The sequence below is a fragment of the Peromyscus californicus genome, unplaced genomic scaffold, assembly GCF_007827085.1.
Source record: "Peromyscus californicus insignis strain IS unplaced genomic scaffold, ASM782708v3 Scaffold_8__1_contigs__length_139910024, whole genome shotgun sequence".
NCBI classification, from domain to species: domain Eukaryota; kingdom Metazoa; phylum Chordata; class Mammalia; order Rodentia; family Cricetidae; genus Peromyscus; species Peromyscus californicus.
This window is the reverse complement of record NW_026294606.1, coordinates 52,393,635-52,405,951: the sequence shown is the minus strand read 5'-3', so window position 1 is coordinate 52,405,951 and position 12,317 is coordinate 52,393,635. Positions and strand designations below refer to the sequence as shown.

Below are 12,317 nucleotides of genomic sequence, written 5' to 3'. Positions count from 1 at the left end.
TTGTTGCAATGTCTAAAGGTTGGACAAGCCTATATCTAGCCTTTCTGCCAGGTTCCATTTTTCCTTTTGCCTGATTCCTTTGAGATATCTTGTGGTACACACTTTCAGTATACATATTGGTACTGAAAATTTTTTTTTCCAACTTTACTATGTTAGAGAGAATCCTGATTTGGAGCTCATTAAAGGGTTATTTTGTTTTGGTTTTGGGATTTTGTTTGTTTGTTTGTTTTGGCTTGGTAAAGTTTCTGGATTGGTGAAGTTTTTTTTTTTTTGATTCCTGTATTTTAAACACATTGTTCTCTTCTAATCCACATTGTTTCTGCTGAAGAAAATCTGCCAGTTTTTTTTTCTTTGTTCCTCTATATTGTACATCTTTTTCTCTGGCTCTTAGAAGATTGTATATTGGTTTAAGCAGTTTGATTATAGATTGTCTTATGGCATAGCTTTGTAGTTTATCATTCTCAAGCTTTACCTTTCTGAGCATTTGAAATGGACATTCAGTAACTATTCTGGTGCACATGTCTACCAGTACTGTCATTTGTTTTATTTTAAGATTAATCTGATGGATCTTTCTCATTATAGCCCAACCTTTTCTATTTCTCTGTGTGATTGTTACTTCACTAGGTACTGAATAGTTTTGAATTCTAATAGATATTCTGAGATTCAGTTAAGATCCTTGGCAGTCCCAGCTACTCAAGACTAAAGCAGGAAGGGTTATTTAAGCCCAGGAGTCCAAGGCTATTCTGAGCCAAACAGCAAGATGCCCAGCTCCAAAACACAGGCAGGAAATTGTTTGGTGCCAGTTTGGTTTCTGCACATTTGTGAAGTGGCTCAGAACAGCCTTCCTATGGGCACACTCTCGTTCACTTGCCTGCTGTTCTCTGAGTTGAGGGTTCGCCACTCCAGCTGCTCGGTGAGCTGGCTGGAGGCTATTCTCCCTGACCACTCTAGTTTTATTTCTGGCCAGCGGCCTAGAGAGAACCGTCCACAAAGCTCTGGAGACTTGCCCATCCTGGGACCCGGAAACCCTGGGCACTGTTGACCCACTCTATTCATGTTCTCTCAGGGAAGGCTCTCTCTCCTATCCTACAGATGACAGGTGTCTGGAAAACCTTATAGCACATGTTTTATCTTTGTACTTTTTACTTGTGTTATTTGGGACAGTAAATCTAGTTCACCTTGGCCAGAAACAAAAATTCAGCTAATATTTTCGTTTTTCAAACTGTCTTTTAAAATAAAATTGTGTATTTATCAGCCTGCTGATAAAACCGTTTTCTTCCTCCCCCCTTGCCTCCCTCCCCTCCTCTATCCTCTTCTGTTAAGGAAGGAGTCCTGTATCCGAGCTGGCCCTGAACTCTTTTATGTAGCTGAGGATGACCCTGAGCTTGATTGTTCTGCTTCCACCTTGAGTGCTAGAATTACAGACATGTACCTTGATCCTCAGTTTATGTGGTATTGGGGATCAAACCCAGGACTTCTTGTGTGCTAGGCAAAGCATGCTTCCAAGCCAGTCACATCCCAGCCCCTACTGTTCATATTAGTTTCAGTTCCTTGTGAGTAGGGAAAGCTGTCAGTAATGACTTCTTTGTCTGTGGCATGTGATCCTGTGGGTGCTCCCTGCAGTGTTTCTGAAAGAAGGTTAGAGGTCCATCATAGCATAAGAGTAAATTTTCCTCCTAATTTGATGAGGACCAAAAGTAGCATAAGTGAGGACTAATTTCTAACTTCTTTGTTTCCTGTAGGAAGTAGAAGCACTATTTAAAGGAGATAATTTACCAAAATTTATAAACTGTGAATTTGCCTATAATGATAATTGGTTTATTACCTTTGAAACAGAAGCTGATGCACAGCAGGTAAGTGCATTTCTCTCCCAGCCTGTGAAGTGCATAGTTCACCACCAGTGCAGAGCAGAAGTTAGGACATTGAGGTTAAGTGCAGAGAAAACTGACTGGTAGGAACCCACAGGTATATCTCTGTAGCATTACTAAAAGTATGACACATTACTTCTTTAAAGATTTATTTATTTATTATGTATACAGCATATGTGACTGCAGGCCAGAAGAGGGCACCAGATCTCATTACAGGTGGTTGTGAGCCACCATGTGGTTGCTGGGAATTGAACTCAGGACCTCTGGAAGAGCAGTCAGTGCTCTTAACCTCTGAGCCATCTCTTCAGCCCCTGACACATTACTTCTTAAGTGTACTGTGAGTTAGCAGTCTCAAGAAGTCATATCTGGTCTCATATCAGAGAAGAGAAAAATTTTGTTTGCAAAATGGGGAAATTTGTACCTAACCCTGACCTGTGAGGAGCATCCATTTTGTGGCAAGGTACTTTCAAAGGTATTGAGAAGTTTTGGGCTCTTAGAAGAGGTGTCTGATTTAGGGGAAACATACTAACAAGTATAAAATGTTAGAAATGTTAGATCAGAGGGTTAGAAGAAAAAACACAAAAATTTGAAAGGCCAGAAGGGAAGAAGCACTGTGCTTTGTGGCCTTATGGCCTGCCCAGTGAATCGGGTAGGTGAGCATAGAGGAACTTCTGCATGAAGTGGGGGCTTGATAAAGATTTAATTTGCAGATAAACATGGAAGCTACATAGTAATAATGACTCCAATATTTCAGTCTTTCTCTCCTTTCAGTCACTCCTTTCTCTGCACTACACAATCCCAGTTTCAAATTGGGATTAATATGAGGGAGGCAGTATTCCTTTTTTGTTTCTAGATCAGGAGTCTTAGCTTCTGGCTTGGGGATGCTCATGTGGTATTTATTAGTACTTATAAAATTATATTTAAATATTTTATAATAATTTGGGGTGCAGGTACCATAATAAGGGTATTTTTAGGGATTTGTGTCTGAAAGAGGGTCAGGAATCAATCACTCTTGGATCCTGTCAGCTATAGTCAACCATACATGTGATTATTTGAGCTGTAGAGTTAACTTATAAAGTTAGCAAAATGGTATTTTGGATGATTTTACCCTTAGGCTTACAAATACCTTCGGGAAGAAGTCAGAACTTTTCAAGGAAAGCCAATTAAGGTAAGCAAGACCACTTGCTTATAGCTTCTTTATTGTCTGATCAGCATTCTTCTATGTTCTAATTGGAACTTAAATGTCTCCAAACAGGCACGGATAAAAGCAAAGGCAATAGCGATAAACACATTTTTGCCAAAGAATGGATTTAGACCTCTGGACATGAACCTTTACACACAGCAACGTTATGCTACATCCTTTTACTTACCTCCAGTGTACAGTCCCCAGCAGCAGTTCCCTCTGTACGGCCTGATTGCCCCTCAGACATGGTCAGCAACACATAGTTATCTCGATCCACCCTTGGTAAGCCTTTTTCTTTAGTTTTTTAAATTTACATAACAGATTCACATTTTTAGATACTGTACTAGATACTTTGAAAGTTTAAAATCCTGGTCTAATAAGAGAGTCATGTGCCTACAGTTTGCTTAGTATCCAGACCGTGGGGTTATGGTATAGATTTTAAATTTAATTAGGCAATGAAGATAGAGTACTGTGCAATGAAAAACTTGGATGCTGTGATCTTTGCCTCTCTCCCCAACTCCCACCCCTGCTGGCATTTCCTTTTTCTGAGACACGGTGCTGTAAAGCCTCTACCAGTTAGAGTCTAACTGGTGTCCTGAACAGACATGGGACATGACATGAGGGGGTCTATCTTAAAGAAAGAGGTATTTCAATAGGTTCCTAACAGTCTAGGAAAGCAGGATGCATGCTGTCTGTCTCAAAAAAACATTTTGGTTCTCATACCCACCTTAGGGTTAGGTAACATGATTAATTTTTGGCCTTTGTTAAGGTCTGTGTGTGGAATCCTAAGTTCGTAATGAGTGCGGTCATTTTTCTCCAGCTTTGCTCTCGGGATGCTAGGGAACTTGGGTTCTGGTTTGGAATCATTGATTTAGTGAGGTAGGACACAAGAAAATCGACCTTGTATGGTAAATTCCTTGAAAGTGAGGTCCAGGTTACAAAGGGAGGGTTAATTCATGTCTGTAGGTTTATATATCAGATTTTGATGTAATAAAAGCTAAAACAGTAGGATGCATAGAAGGTAGTGGACAGAATGCAGAAATAAAGGTATTAACTTTGAAAGAGTTCGTGTCCAGATGTGGCTGTGGACCAGATCAGAGAACAAGTAGAGGGTGCTCAGGATCATGTGTCTGAGTGCTAGCCACCTGTCATGTAGAGACAATACCACTCACTGGCAGGCAAGCAGTGGAGGTATGGAAAAGAGGGAACTTGAGACAGAGTTGTTCAGACTTGGAAATGTGGATCCTGTTAGATACTGAAATGTAAAGATAAATGTCTGTGAAAAGATGAGTATGCCCAGGAGCTGTTACTGCAAAAATAGGTACAAATAGAAAGTATCATTAAACTTAACAGCAAGGATTGTTGTGCTGTCCCTTTATCAGGTTTTCTTGTGAACTTATGAGAAGGGTCAAAGAAAGGAAGCTCTGTGAATAGATTGTGTGTGCAGAAGCACCCAGGTCACTACAGATGAACTTTTATTTCTGAGTAGAGCAGATGGCTGGGGACAGGGGTGGTTAAGTTGCCCTCTTGAGAGTCCCTAAACACATGGACTTTGACCTGGATCATGTAGGAAGTAATCTAGAATGTTTGAGTTAAGAAATGAGAGCATACTCCATTTTTAAAGGTTACCCTCTAGGCATGTGCAGGATAAGCAGAGTTATAAAGGAGTTCTCAGTGAGGCCCATAACACTCCCCTCCCACTTACCCAGTTCTAGAACCACTGCAATAAAAAATGCTTGCTATATCAATACCTAAATTTCAAAATTATGTCTATCTCCAAAACTTTGAACTGGCCAGAGGAAAATCCAGGGAGACATAGGTAAAGACTGTGTAAGTAGGACTCCAGTGACTCAGGACACAACAGCAAGACTGGACAAACAGTGTTCTGTCACATTTAAAAGCTACACAGCAAAGAAGCAATTGTCATGGTAGAGACAGCCTGTACTGGGAGAAAACCTTTACCATATTCATCCAACAAAGGCTTAATACCTAAATACACAAGGAACTAAAAAATTCAACAGCAGAAAAACAAATTCGGAGGTGGCCAGTCAGTCAGACAGACAGCTCTGAAAGCAGAGCCAATGGGCCAGTGATGGGTTTCAGCACTTGCACAAGCCGGGAGGGCAGCACAAGTCTGAGCTTCAAAATGCGTGACATTCAGAAGGAGATAACTGACTTTACGATCTCTATGACCTTCATATGTGTACTGGGGCACATATACCCCCCAATTATAGATTATATCTCTCATAATAGTAAAATTTTTAAGAGGAAATACAACATATGACCAATTTATATATAAATGAAAAATTGCTCAACTTTCTTAACCATGAAATAAATGCAAGTAAAAACTTACATTAAGATTCCATCTATCATAAAGGAGATAAATGACATGCTGACATACTGGTGAGGGTGCAGGGAAAAAGGATTCCTTGTACACGGTTGCTGGGGATGTAAATTAGTTTAGCCACTATGGAAATCAGTATGTAGATTCTGCAAAAAAATAAATAAAAGTTGAATTGTCATAGAATCTAGTTATAACACTGATGGCATACATCCAGTGGAATAAAAATCTACAGACAGAGATATCCACACATTTATCTTCATTGTGGCACTATACACAGTGGCCGGGTTTGAGAATCCCCTTAGGTGCCTGTCAGTGAGTGAGTAGGTAAAGGGTATGTGTATAGATTAGATACAGATATAGATATAGATATACACACAATGGAATATTATTCAGACATAAAGAAGAACACAATCACATTATTTGCAGGAAAATGGATGGATCATCACATTAAGCAAAATAATGCTAGACTCAGACAAATGCCATGTGTTTTCTCTCATACATGTGGGATATAAAGGTCTTTTTTCCTTTAAAGACATGAAAATGGAAGAAATTCTAGTTTGGAGGGAGGGACCAACGTGGGAAGGAGGGGAAGAAGAGGTGAAGGAAGGTAAGGTGGATATGACTGAGTACAATGTGTACATGGATGAGAATGCACAGTGAAGCCCTTTATGTTGCAAGGTATACAAGCTGATAGAAGAAGGAAAAGAGACACCTGTCACTTTGAGTGAATTCTAATGGGAAGGAATTATGCTTTTAAAAATAGTGTACTTTCTATGAGCACAGACTCTCGGCTGTAGTGTTCTTCTTCCCAGAAGCATCAGAAGAGATCTCTAGACTCTGTCCATGAACCTCCTCCTGGTAGTGCTCTTCCCCACACGAAGCTGCAGTGGGTCACTCTGTCACCCTCGTCACTCCTTGTCTAGATGCCTCTTTTAGAATCCTAGGTCAGCCACTGCCTGTTGTTTACATTCAGGCCCTCCCATCCAGGCCCTTTTCTGAGATATGCATTACATACAATTACAAACTTAAACTAATCTTTTGGTCTTGCCACTTTTGTTTGTTTGTTTTTTTGAGACAGGATTTCTCTGTGTAGCCTTGGCTGTCTTGGCACTTACTCTGTAGACCAGGCTGGCCTTAAACTCAGAGGTCCACCTGCCTCTGCTGGGATTAAAGGTGTGGGCAACCACCACCTGGCTGATTTTATCAGATTTAAAGTTTCCAAAGCTTTGATTTGAATTAAGTGACTTTTCTAGTGTGTTGTATTTTTTGCATTAATTTTTAAGTTAGCCAAAAAGGTGTAATGGGTTTTATATTGCATTTTGGTGCATGTATATTATTATACTTTGTTCTCATTAATCTCTTTTCTCCACTGCACCACCATGACCATCACCACCTCTTTCTGCCCTCTGGCTGGTTCTCTTCCTTCCCTCAGATCGTCTCACCTGCTTTGTGTTGGCATGTTAAGACTCCTTTTCCCTCTTAAAGCCCTTCCTCCTCTCATGAGCTCCCTTCTAGTTTCATTGTCTCTTTTCCCTGCACCTACCTACTACTGCACCCCCAAATGTAGATTCCAAATATTAAAGAAAACAGAGTTTTTAGCTTTCCAAGTTTGGCTTGCTTCATTTAATAGGATAGTTCCGTTTCCTGGCTGTTATGAATAGAGCAACAATAAACATGGATGTGTAATATCCAAGAGTGATAAGCTGGATCTTGTGATACTTCTGTTTTTAGTTTTTTTGAGAGACCTCCAGGCTGGTTTCCATCTGTCTTTCCACTAGCAGTTAATTAGAGCTCCTCTTTCCTCCTGTCCTCACAGCACTTGTCTTGGTGGTAGCCCTTCTGACCAGGGACAAAGAGAAGCCCAGTTTTTGCGTTTCCCTGTGGCTGAGGCTGCTAGGTGGTCTTAAGCTTTTACTGGCCATCTGTATCTCCTCTCAGAACTGAGTGTCCAGTTCATTAGCCCATTTATTAGCTGGATGGTTTGAGGTTGGCTTTAATGTTAGATTTCTTCAAATATTTGAAATTTTAATCCCCTGCCTGTCTTGTAATTGGGAAAGTTTTTTTTTTTAAAGATGTATACAGTGTTCTGCCTGCATTCATGCCTTCACACCAGAGGAGGGCACCAGATCTCATTATAGATGGTTGTAAGCCACCATGTGGTTGCTGGGAAATGAACTCAGGACCTCTAGAAGAGCTGTCCTTGCTCTTAACCTCTGAGCTATCTCTCCAGCCCCTGGGAAAGATTTTTTAAGCAGTGTAATTTTTGTGAACTGTGGAGTTTATCAAGGATCTTTTCAGTGTTTTTCTTTTGTCGCTTCACTTTGCAGTCAGGGAATGGAATGCCGACTCTAATACCCACTTGAAATTAGAGCTTCCAGTTAATGCTGAAGAGAACTGCTTGGGTTCTCCCTCCCTGTCCCTTTCCATTTGTTCAGCTGTGTAGGAACCTGTACTCACTATTCAGTTTAGTACAAATTCAAGGTAGGGACTGGAAGGCCCCAGGCAACTAAGTGCCTTGAAAGTAATGTCATTTATTTAGAGAATATTTGAAACCATATGCTCCAGAGGCCAGAAAGTTAGTGGTCTCACCCTTCCATCTTGTAATTATTATTGTTATTATTATTTTGTGCCCATATGCAACAGCAAGAATGTGGATAGGTTCTCCCTTTCCACCTTTATGTGGGTTCCAGGGATCGAACTCCGGTCACCAGGCTTGTGTAGCAAGTGTGTTTACCCCTGGGCCATCTTTTTAAATAATTGTTTCAACATGTAGAGCAGGCTGGTCTCAAACTCATAGATCTATGTGCCTCTGGCTCCCAAGTGCTGGGATTAAAAGCGTTCAACACTATCGCCTGGAAACACTGATTTTTTTTTTTTTTGAAGTGTGTGTATGTACACATGTGCAAACTGCACACATGCCAGGACAGGTCAGAGGTGTGCATAGGTCAGAGAACAGAGGACAGCTCTCAGGAGGATCCCTCTGGCATCAAGTGTTAAAATCCAGTGGTGAAATCTATGCATTGGGACCACTGGGCCCTCCTCACTGAGTTGTATCAAGATTTTAAAAAGCATTGAGTGGTAATTAAAATCCTACACTTAAGCTTTTAAACTTTTTAAAAAGTACATTTAAATTTAGCTCATATTTTAAGGTCATTATGGCCTGTTCTAATTTTCTTCTAAACTTTATATTTATATGTTCTGTATCACTTTAAAGTACTTGGGAAAATTTTTGTAGTCTAAAAATAGGATGCTGTTTACAGCAAGTCTTGTATGAAAGTAAACCCGAGAGAGAGAGAGAGAGAGAGAGAGAGAGAGAGAGAGAGAGAGAGAGAGGAGAGGAGAGGAGAGGAGAGGAGAGGAATCTCTGCCAAAGGCTGTGAGGGTGACATAGGCATGGTTAAGAGCAGTAAGTATGTGAGAATTCCTAAAATTGGGCACTTTGAATTTTGTTAAGGTTATTCAGAATAAAGGATCACCTACTTCTTTCCAGACTGAAGGTAGTTATACTAGTAGTAGTAACTTAGTTTAGGTGTCATCAGGCAGTGCCTATATTCAGGATTCCCATGCCATCTGGGGCAAGGTTCTGTCCTCTTGGTGTTCTCGAGGATTAGCTAAAATGATAGGGAGAAAGTTCTTAGCACTAGCTATGGCTTGAATGCTCAGTAGACATTACCTTTAGAAATAATCTTTAGTAATAAGTTTTCCCTTACCCTGCAGTTATTTTTAAGTATAACATGGAGTTCACACCTCTGGCAAGAGGAAGACATTATCTGGTTTACCCAAAATACAATTGTAAATCCAATTGAATTGTCTCATGTCTCATGTTTTACATACTTGTTTTCTGTTAATGAATCCAGGTAACTCCATTTCCAAGTACTGGATTTATAAATGGGTTTACATCTCCGACCTTCAAACCTGCAGCGTCTCCTCTGACATCACTCAGACAGTATCCTCCTAGAAGCAGGCAAGTTCCAATGGTGCTTCCGATGCTCACGAGCTTCATTTTCACTGTCCCAGGTTATCTGTAATGAGAGATCTGTGTAACCACTAAGAATGCTCATCAGAGATGAAATTTGAAACTGTAATCTGTATAAAGACTAAACCCCAAAGCTGGCTGCCAGGAGTAAGGAAGAGATTCTCTTCAGAGAAGGCTTTTGGGCCAACTTTTACCATGTGTTCATTAAGTAGGAAGCAGATCTTGACACATAGTTCACATTAGCATGCTCATTCTATACTCCTTGATTGTGTTATAACTCAGCGTATACAAACATCTCATTTGCAGGAATCCTAGTAAGTCTCATCTGCGCCATGCGATTCCTAGTACAGAGAGAGGGCCCGGGCTGCTAGAAAGTCCTTCAATATTTAACTTCACTGCAGATCGATTAATTAATGGCGTCCGGAGCCCACAGACGAGGCAAGCAGGGCAAACTAGAACACGAATACAGAACCCTTCAGCTTATGCCAAGAGAGAGATTGGAACTGGGCGCGTGGAGCCAAGTAGTCTTGAATCCTCTCCTGGTTTAGGGAGAGGAAGGTAAGTCACATGCATATTTTGTCAAGCAGATATTATGTACCTATCATGAATTACTAATATTTTGCATTTTAATTTAGATGTTTTCTAATTCATTTCAGAAAAGTCAAGCTGTAAACATCAAAGGTTTCCCTTAATTCCTCAGGAATGTTGTTGGTTTTAGAGCAGAGACTTTGTTTTTGTCTTTGTGTTTTGTTTTCTTAAAAGCATGACATTTTCTTTCATAACACTACAGCTGGCATGTAAGAGCTGTCCAGTGTCTAACCTCTGCTCGACCTTACTACAGTCTCACCTTGGAGTTAGCCCTGGCCCTCTAGGTCACTGGTCTTGATAGAGGTGGCCTCCAAGGTGTGTTCCCCAAGGTTCCTGTTCTTGCTTCTTTACAGCTGGTAGTAAGGAGGGCTGAGCATGTACGTCAGCTGTAGAGTGCATGCCTAGTAAACAAGGTCCTGGATCAATGCCTAGTGCTCCACAAAAATCAAATGAAGTGCGATTGTGCTGTCAACAGGCTGACAAACCAGCATTGAAATTCCATTTCTGCTAAACTTACTTATAAACCAAAGCTGCTATTGTGAGCCAGTGCCTTTGGTCACAGTATTTCCGTCCTTAGGCAAGTAGTTCTTAGAGTCTTGGTGTTTCTAGTCATTCCCTGGGGTTCTTCCCATACACTGTGAATGTAAACTACTGTACTTCCATTTCTTCTCCCTGTGACCTCTAGTACAGTTTCTTCTTTCTTGCTCACTGTCTTGTCTTCAGCCGTTTATACCTCCTCTACAGAGGTGAGATTAGAAGACATAGGTAGGTCTCAGAGTTTGCACCCTACCCAGTGTTGACTGGGCCAGTTGCTAATGTGATAAAGCCTGTCAGGATCTTCCTCTGACAAACGCTGAGCAAGAACCTCAGCCTATCCAGGTTTTTTTCTTTTAACCTACCTTGAAAAATTTAAGTGGAGGCAGGGGAAGTCCTCAGTTTTCCATACATCAATATACAGCATGATTAGTGACTCATTGAAACTCAAAATGTTGATTCCTCTTTCTTGGCATATACAGAACAAAGGCACATCCCCAAGATATGGCAGGTTTGGGTCTAGACCACCACAATAAAGCAGGTATCACAGCAAAGTGAGTGACTTGGGGTGCTAAAGGTTGGGATGGGTGTGCAGTGCCCAAGAATAAGACACTAGTGTCTTTTTTCTTTGTTTTACAAAGCATATGCTGCTGTTTAGTTTACTCACAGAACTTTTATATTGGGAGTCAGAGCTCTCACCCCCTGCTGCTGCCTAATCACCCAGTTAAAGTTTCAACCTTTTGTTGTCCATCCACACCACTGGCAAGACCTGGGTCAGCAGTAGATCTGTCTCAAGAAACCATCTTTTCACTGATCTACTGTATGAAACAGCTTCTCAGCCATTGAAGGGTGAATGAAGTCACAGTCAGAAAGCTCTTGAGGCTCACTGAAGCCCAAACTCCTGTAACTGTTGCTGGCTTGACCTCTTCCCATTGATCACAGGCGATTTAGCAGCACCTGGAGTGTGGGTCCTTTCCAGAAGGCGGTCAGTTGACTTTGTCTTTCAGAAGGATCACTGTTGTCTATGAAATGTAGTTTCCTATTTGTGTGTGGGGTAAACAGCCTACATGTATCATGTTTATCAACTTTGGGTCTTGTTCTCAAGTCCCATGCACCTTCATTTTGGGGACAGTGTCTCTTATGGAACTGGAGCTCACCAATTAGGCTGGTTGACTCCAGGGTTCCCCTTTCCTGAATACCTCAACACTGGGATTGTAAGCATGCCCACTTGGCAGTTTTATTTTTGAGAGTCTATGATGTTTCTTTAATGTTCTTATGTGTGTACAGACATACATGTTTGGATGATGCATGTGTCGAGGCCAGAGACACTGCCAGCCATCTTCTATTACTTTCCACCCCATTTTTTGAAATGGGGTCTCTCACTGAACCTGGAGTTGACAATTAGGCAGATTTTGCTGGCCAGTGAGCTCCAGGGATCTATGCCTGTTGTTCCCTGTGCATACTGTGGTTATAGATGCAGCCATGGCACCTAGCTTTTCTGTGCCCTAGAGATCCAAGCTCAGGTCCTCATGCTCGCATGACAGGCAGTTTACAAACTAAGCATCTCAGTCCCAGTGCCTAGCTTTTAAAAAGGTGAATTCTGAGGCTCTAACTCAGATTTTCATGCTTGAGCAGCAGGCATTTTATGACTATCTCTCCAGTCCCTATGAAGTATATTTCTTAAACAGTAGGACCTAAAAGTTGAAATTAATTTTTGACCCATGACTGCAGAATGCATATTGTGTTAGGTTTTGTGAACATGCTATTAATCTTGTTATGTATTTCCGTCAGAGCTCTTGAATGGCCAGATGCATTGGCATCAAA

The 12,317-nt window shown here is 41.1% G+C and overlaps 1 protein-coding gene across 2 annotated transcripts in view; it reads left to right on the top strand.

The window, feature by feature from the left end:
- The window catches only part of Larp4b (La ribonucleoprotein 4B), an 87,486-nt gene that overhangs the window by 60,755 nt on the left and 14,414 nt on the right, over positions 1 to 12,317 (top strand). For both annotated transcript variants that reach the window (XM_052727574.1, XM_052727573.1), the window contains exons 9-13: positions 1,743 to 1,853; positions 2,983 to 3,036; positions 3,124 to 3,333; positions 9,253 to 9,359; positions 9,678 to 9,929. In XM_052727574.1, coding sequence (XP_052583534.1) covers positions 1,743 to 1,853; positions 2,983 to 3,036; positions 3,124 to 3,333; positions 9,253 to 9,359; positions 9,678 to 9,929 — 734 coding nt within the window. The remainder of the gene's footprint in view (positions 1 to 1,742; positions 1,854 to 2,982; positions 3,037 to 3,123; positions 3,334 to 9,252; positions 9,360 to 9,677; positions 9,930 to 12,317) is intronic.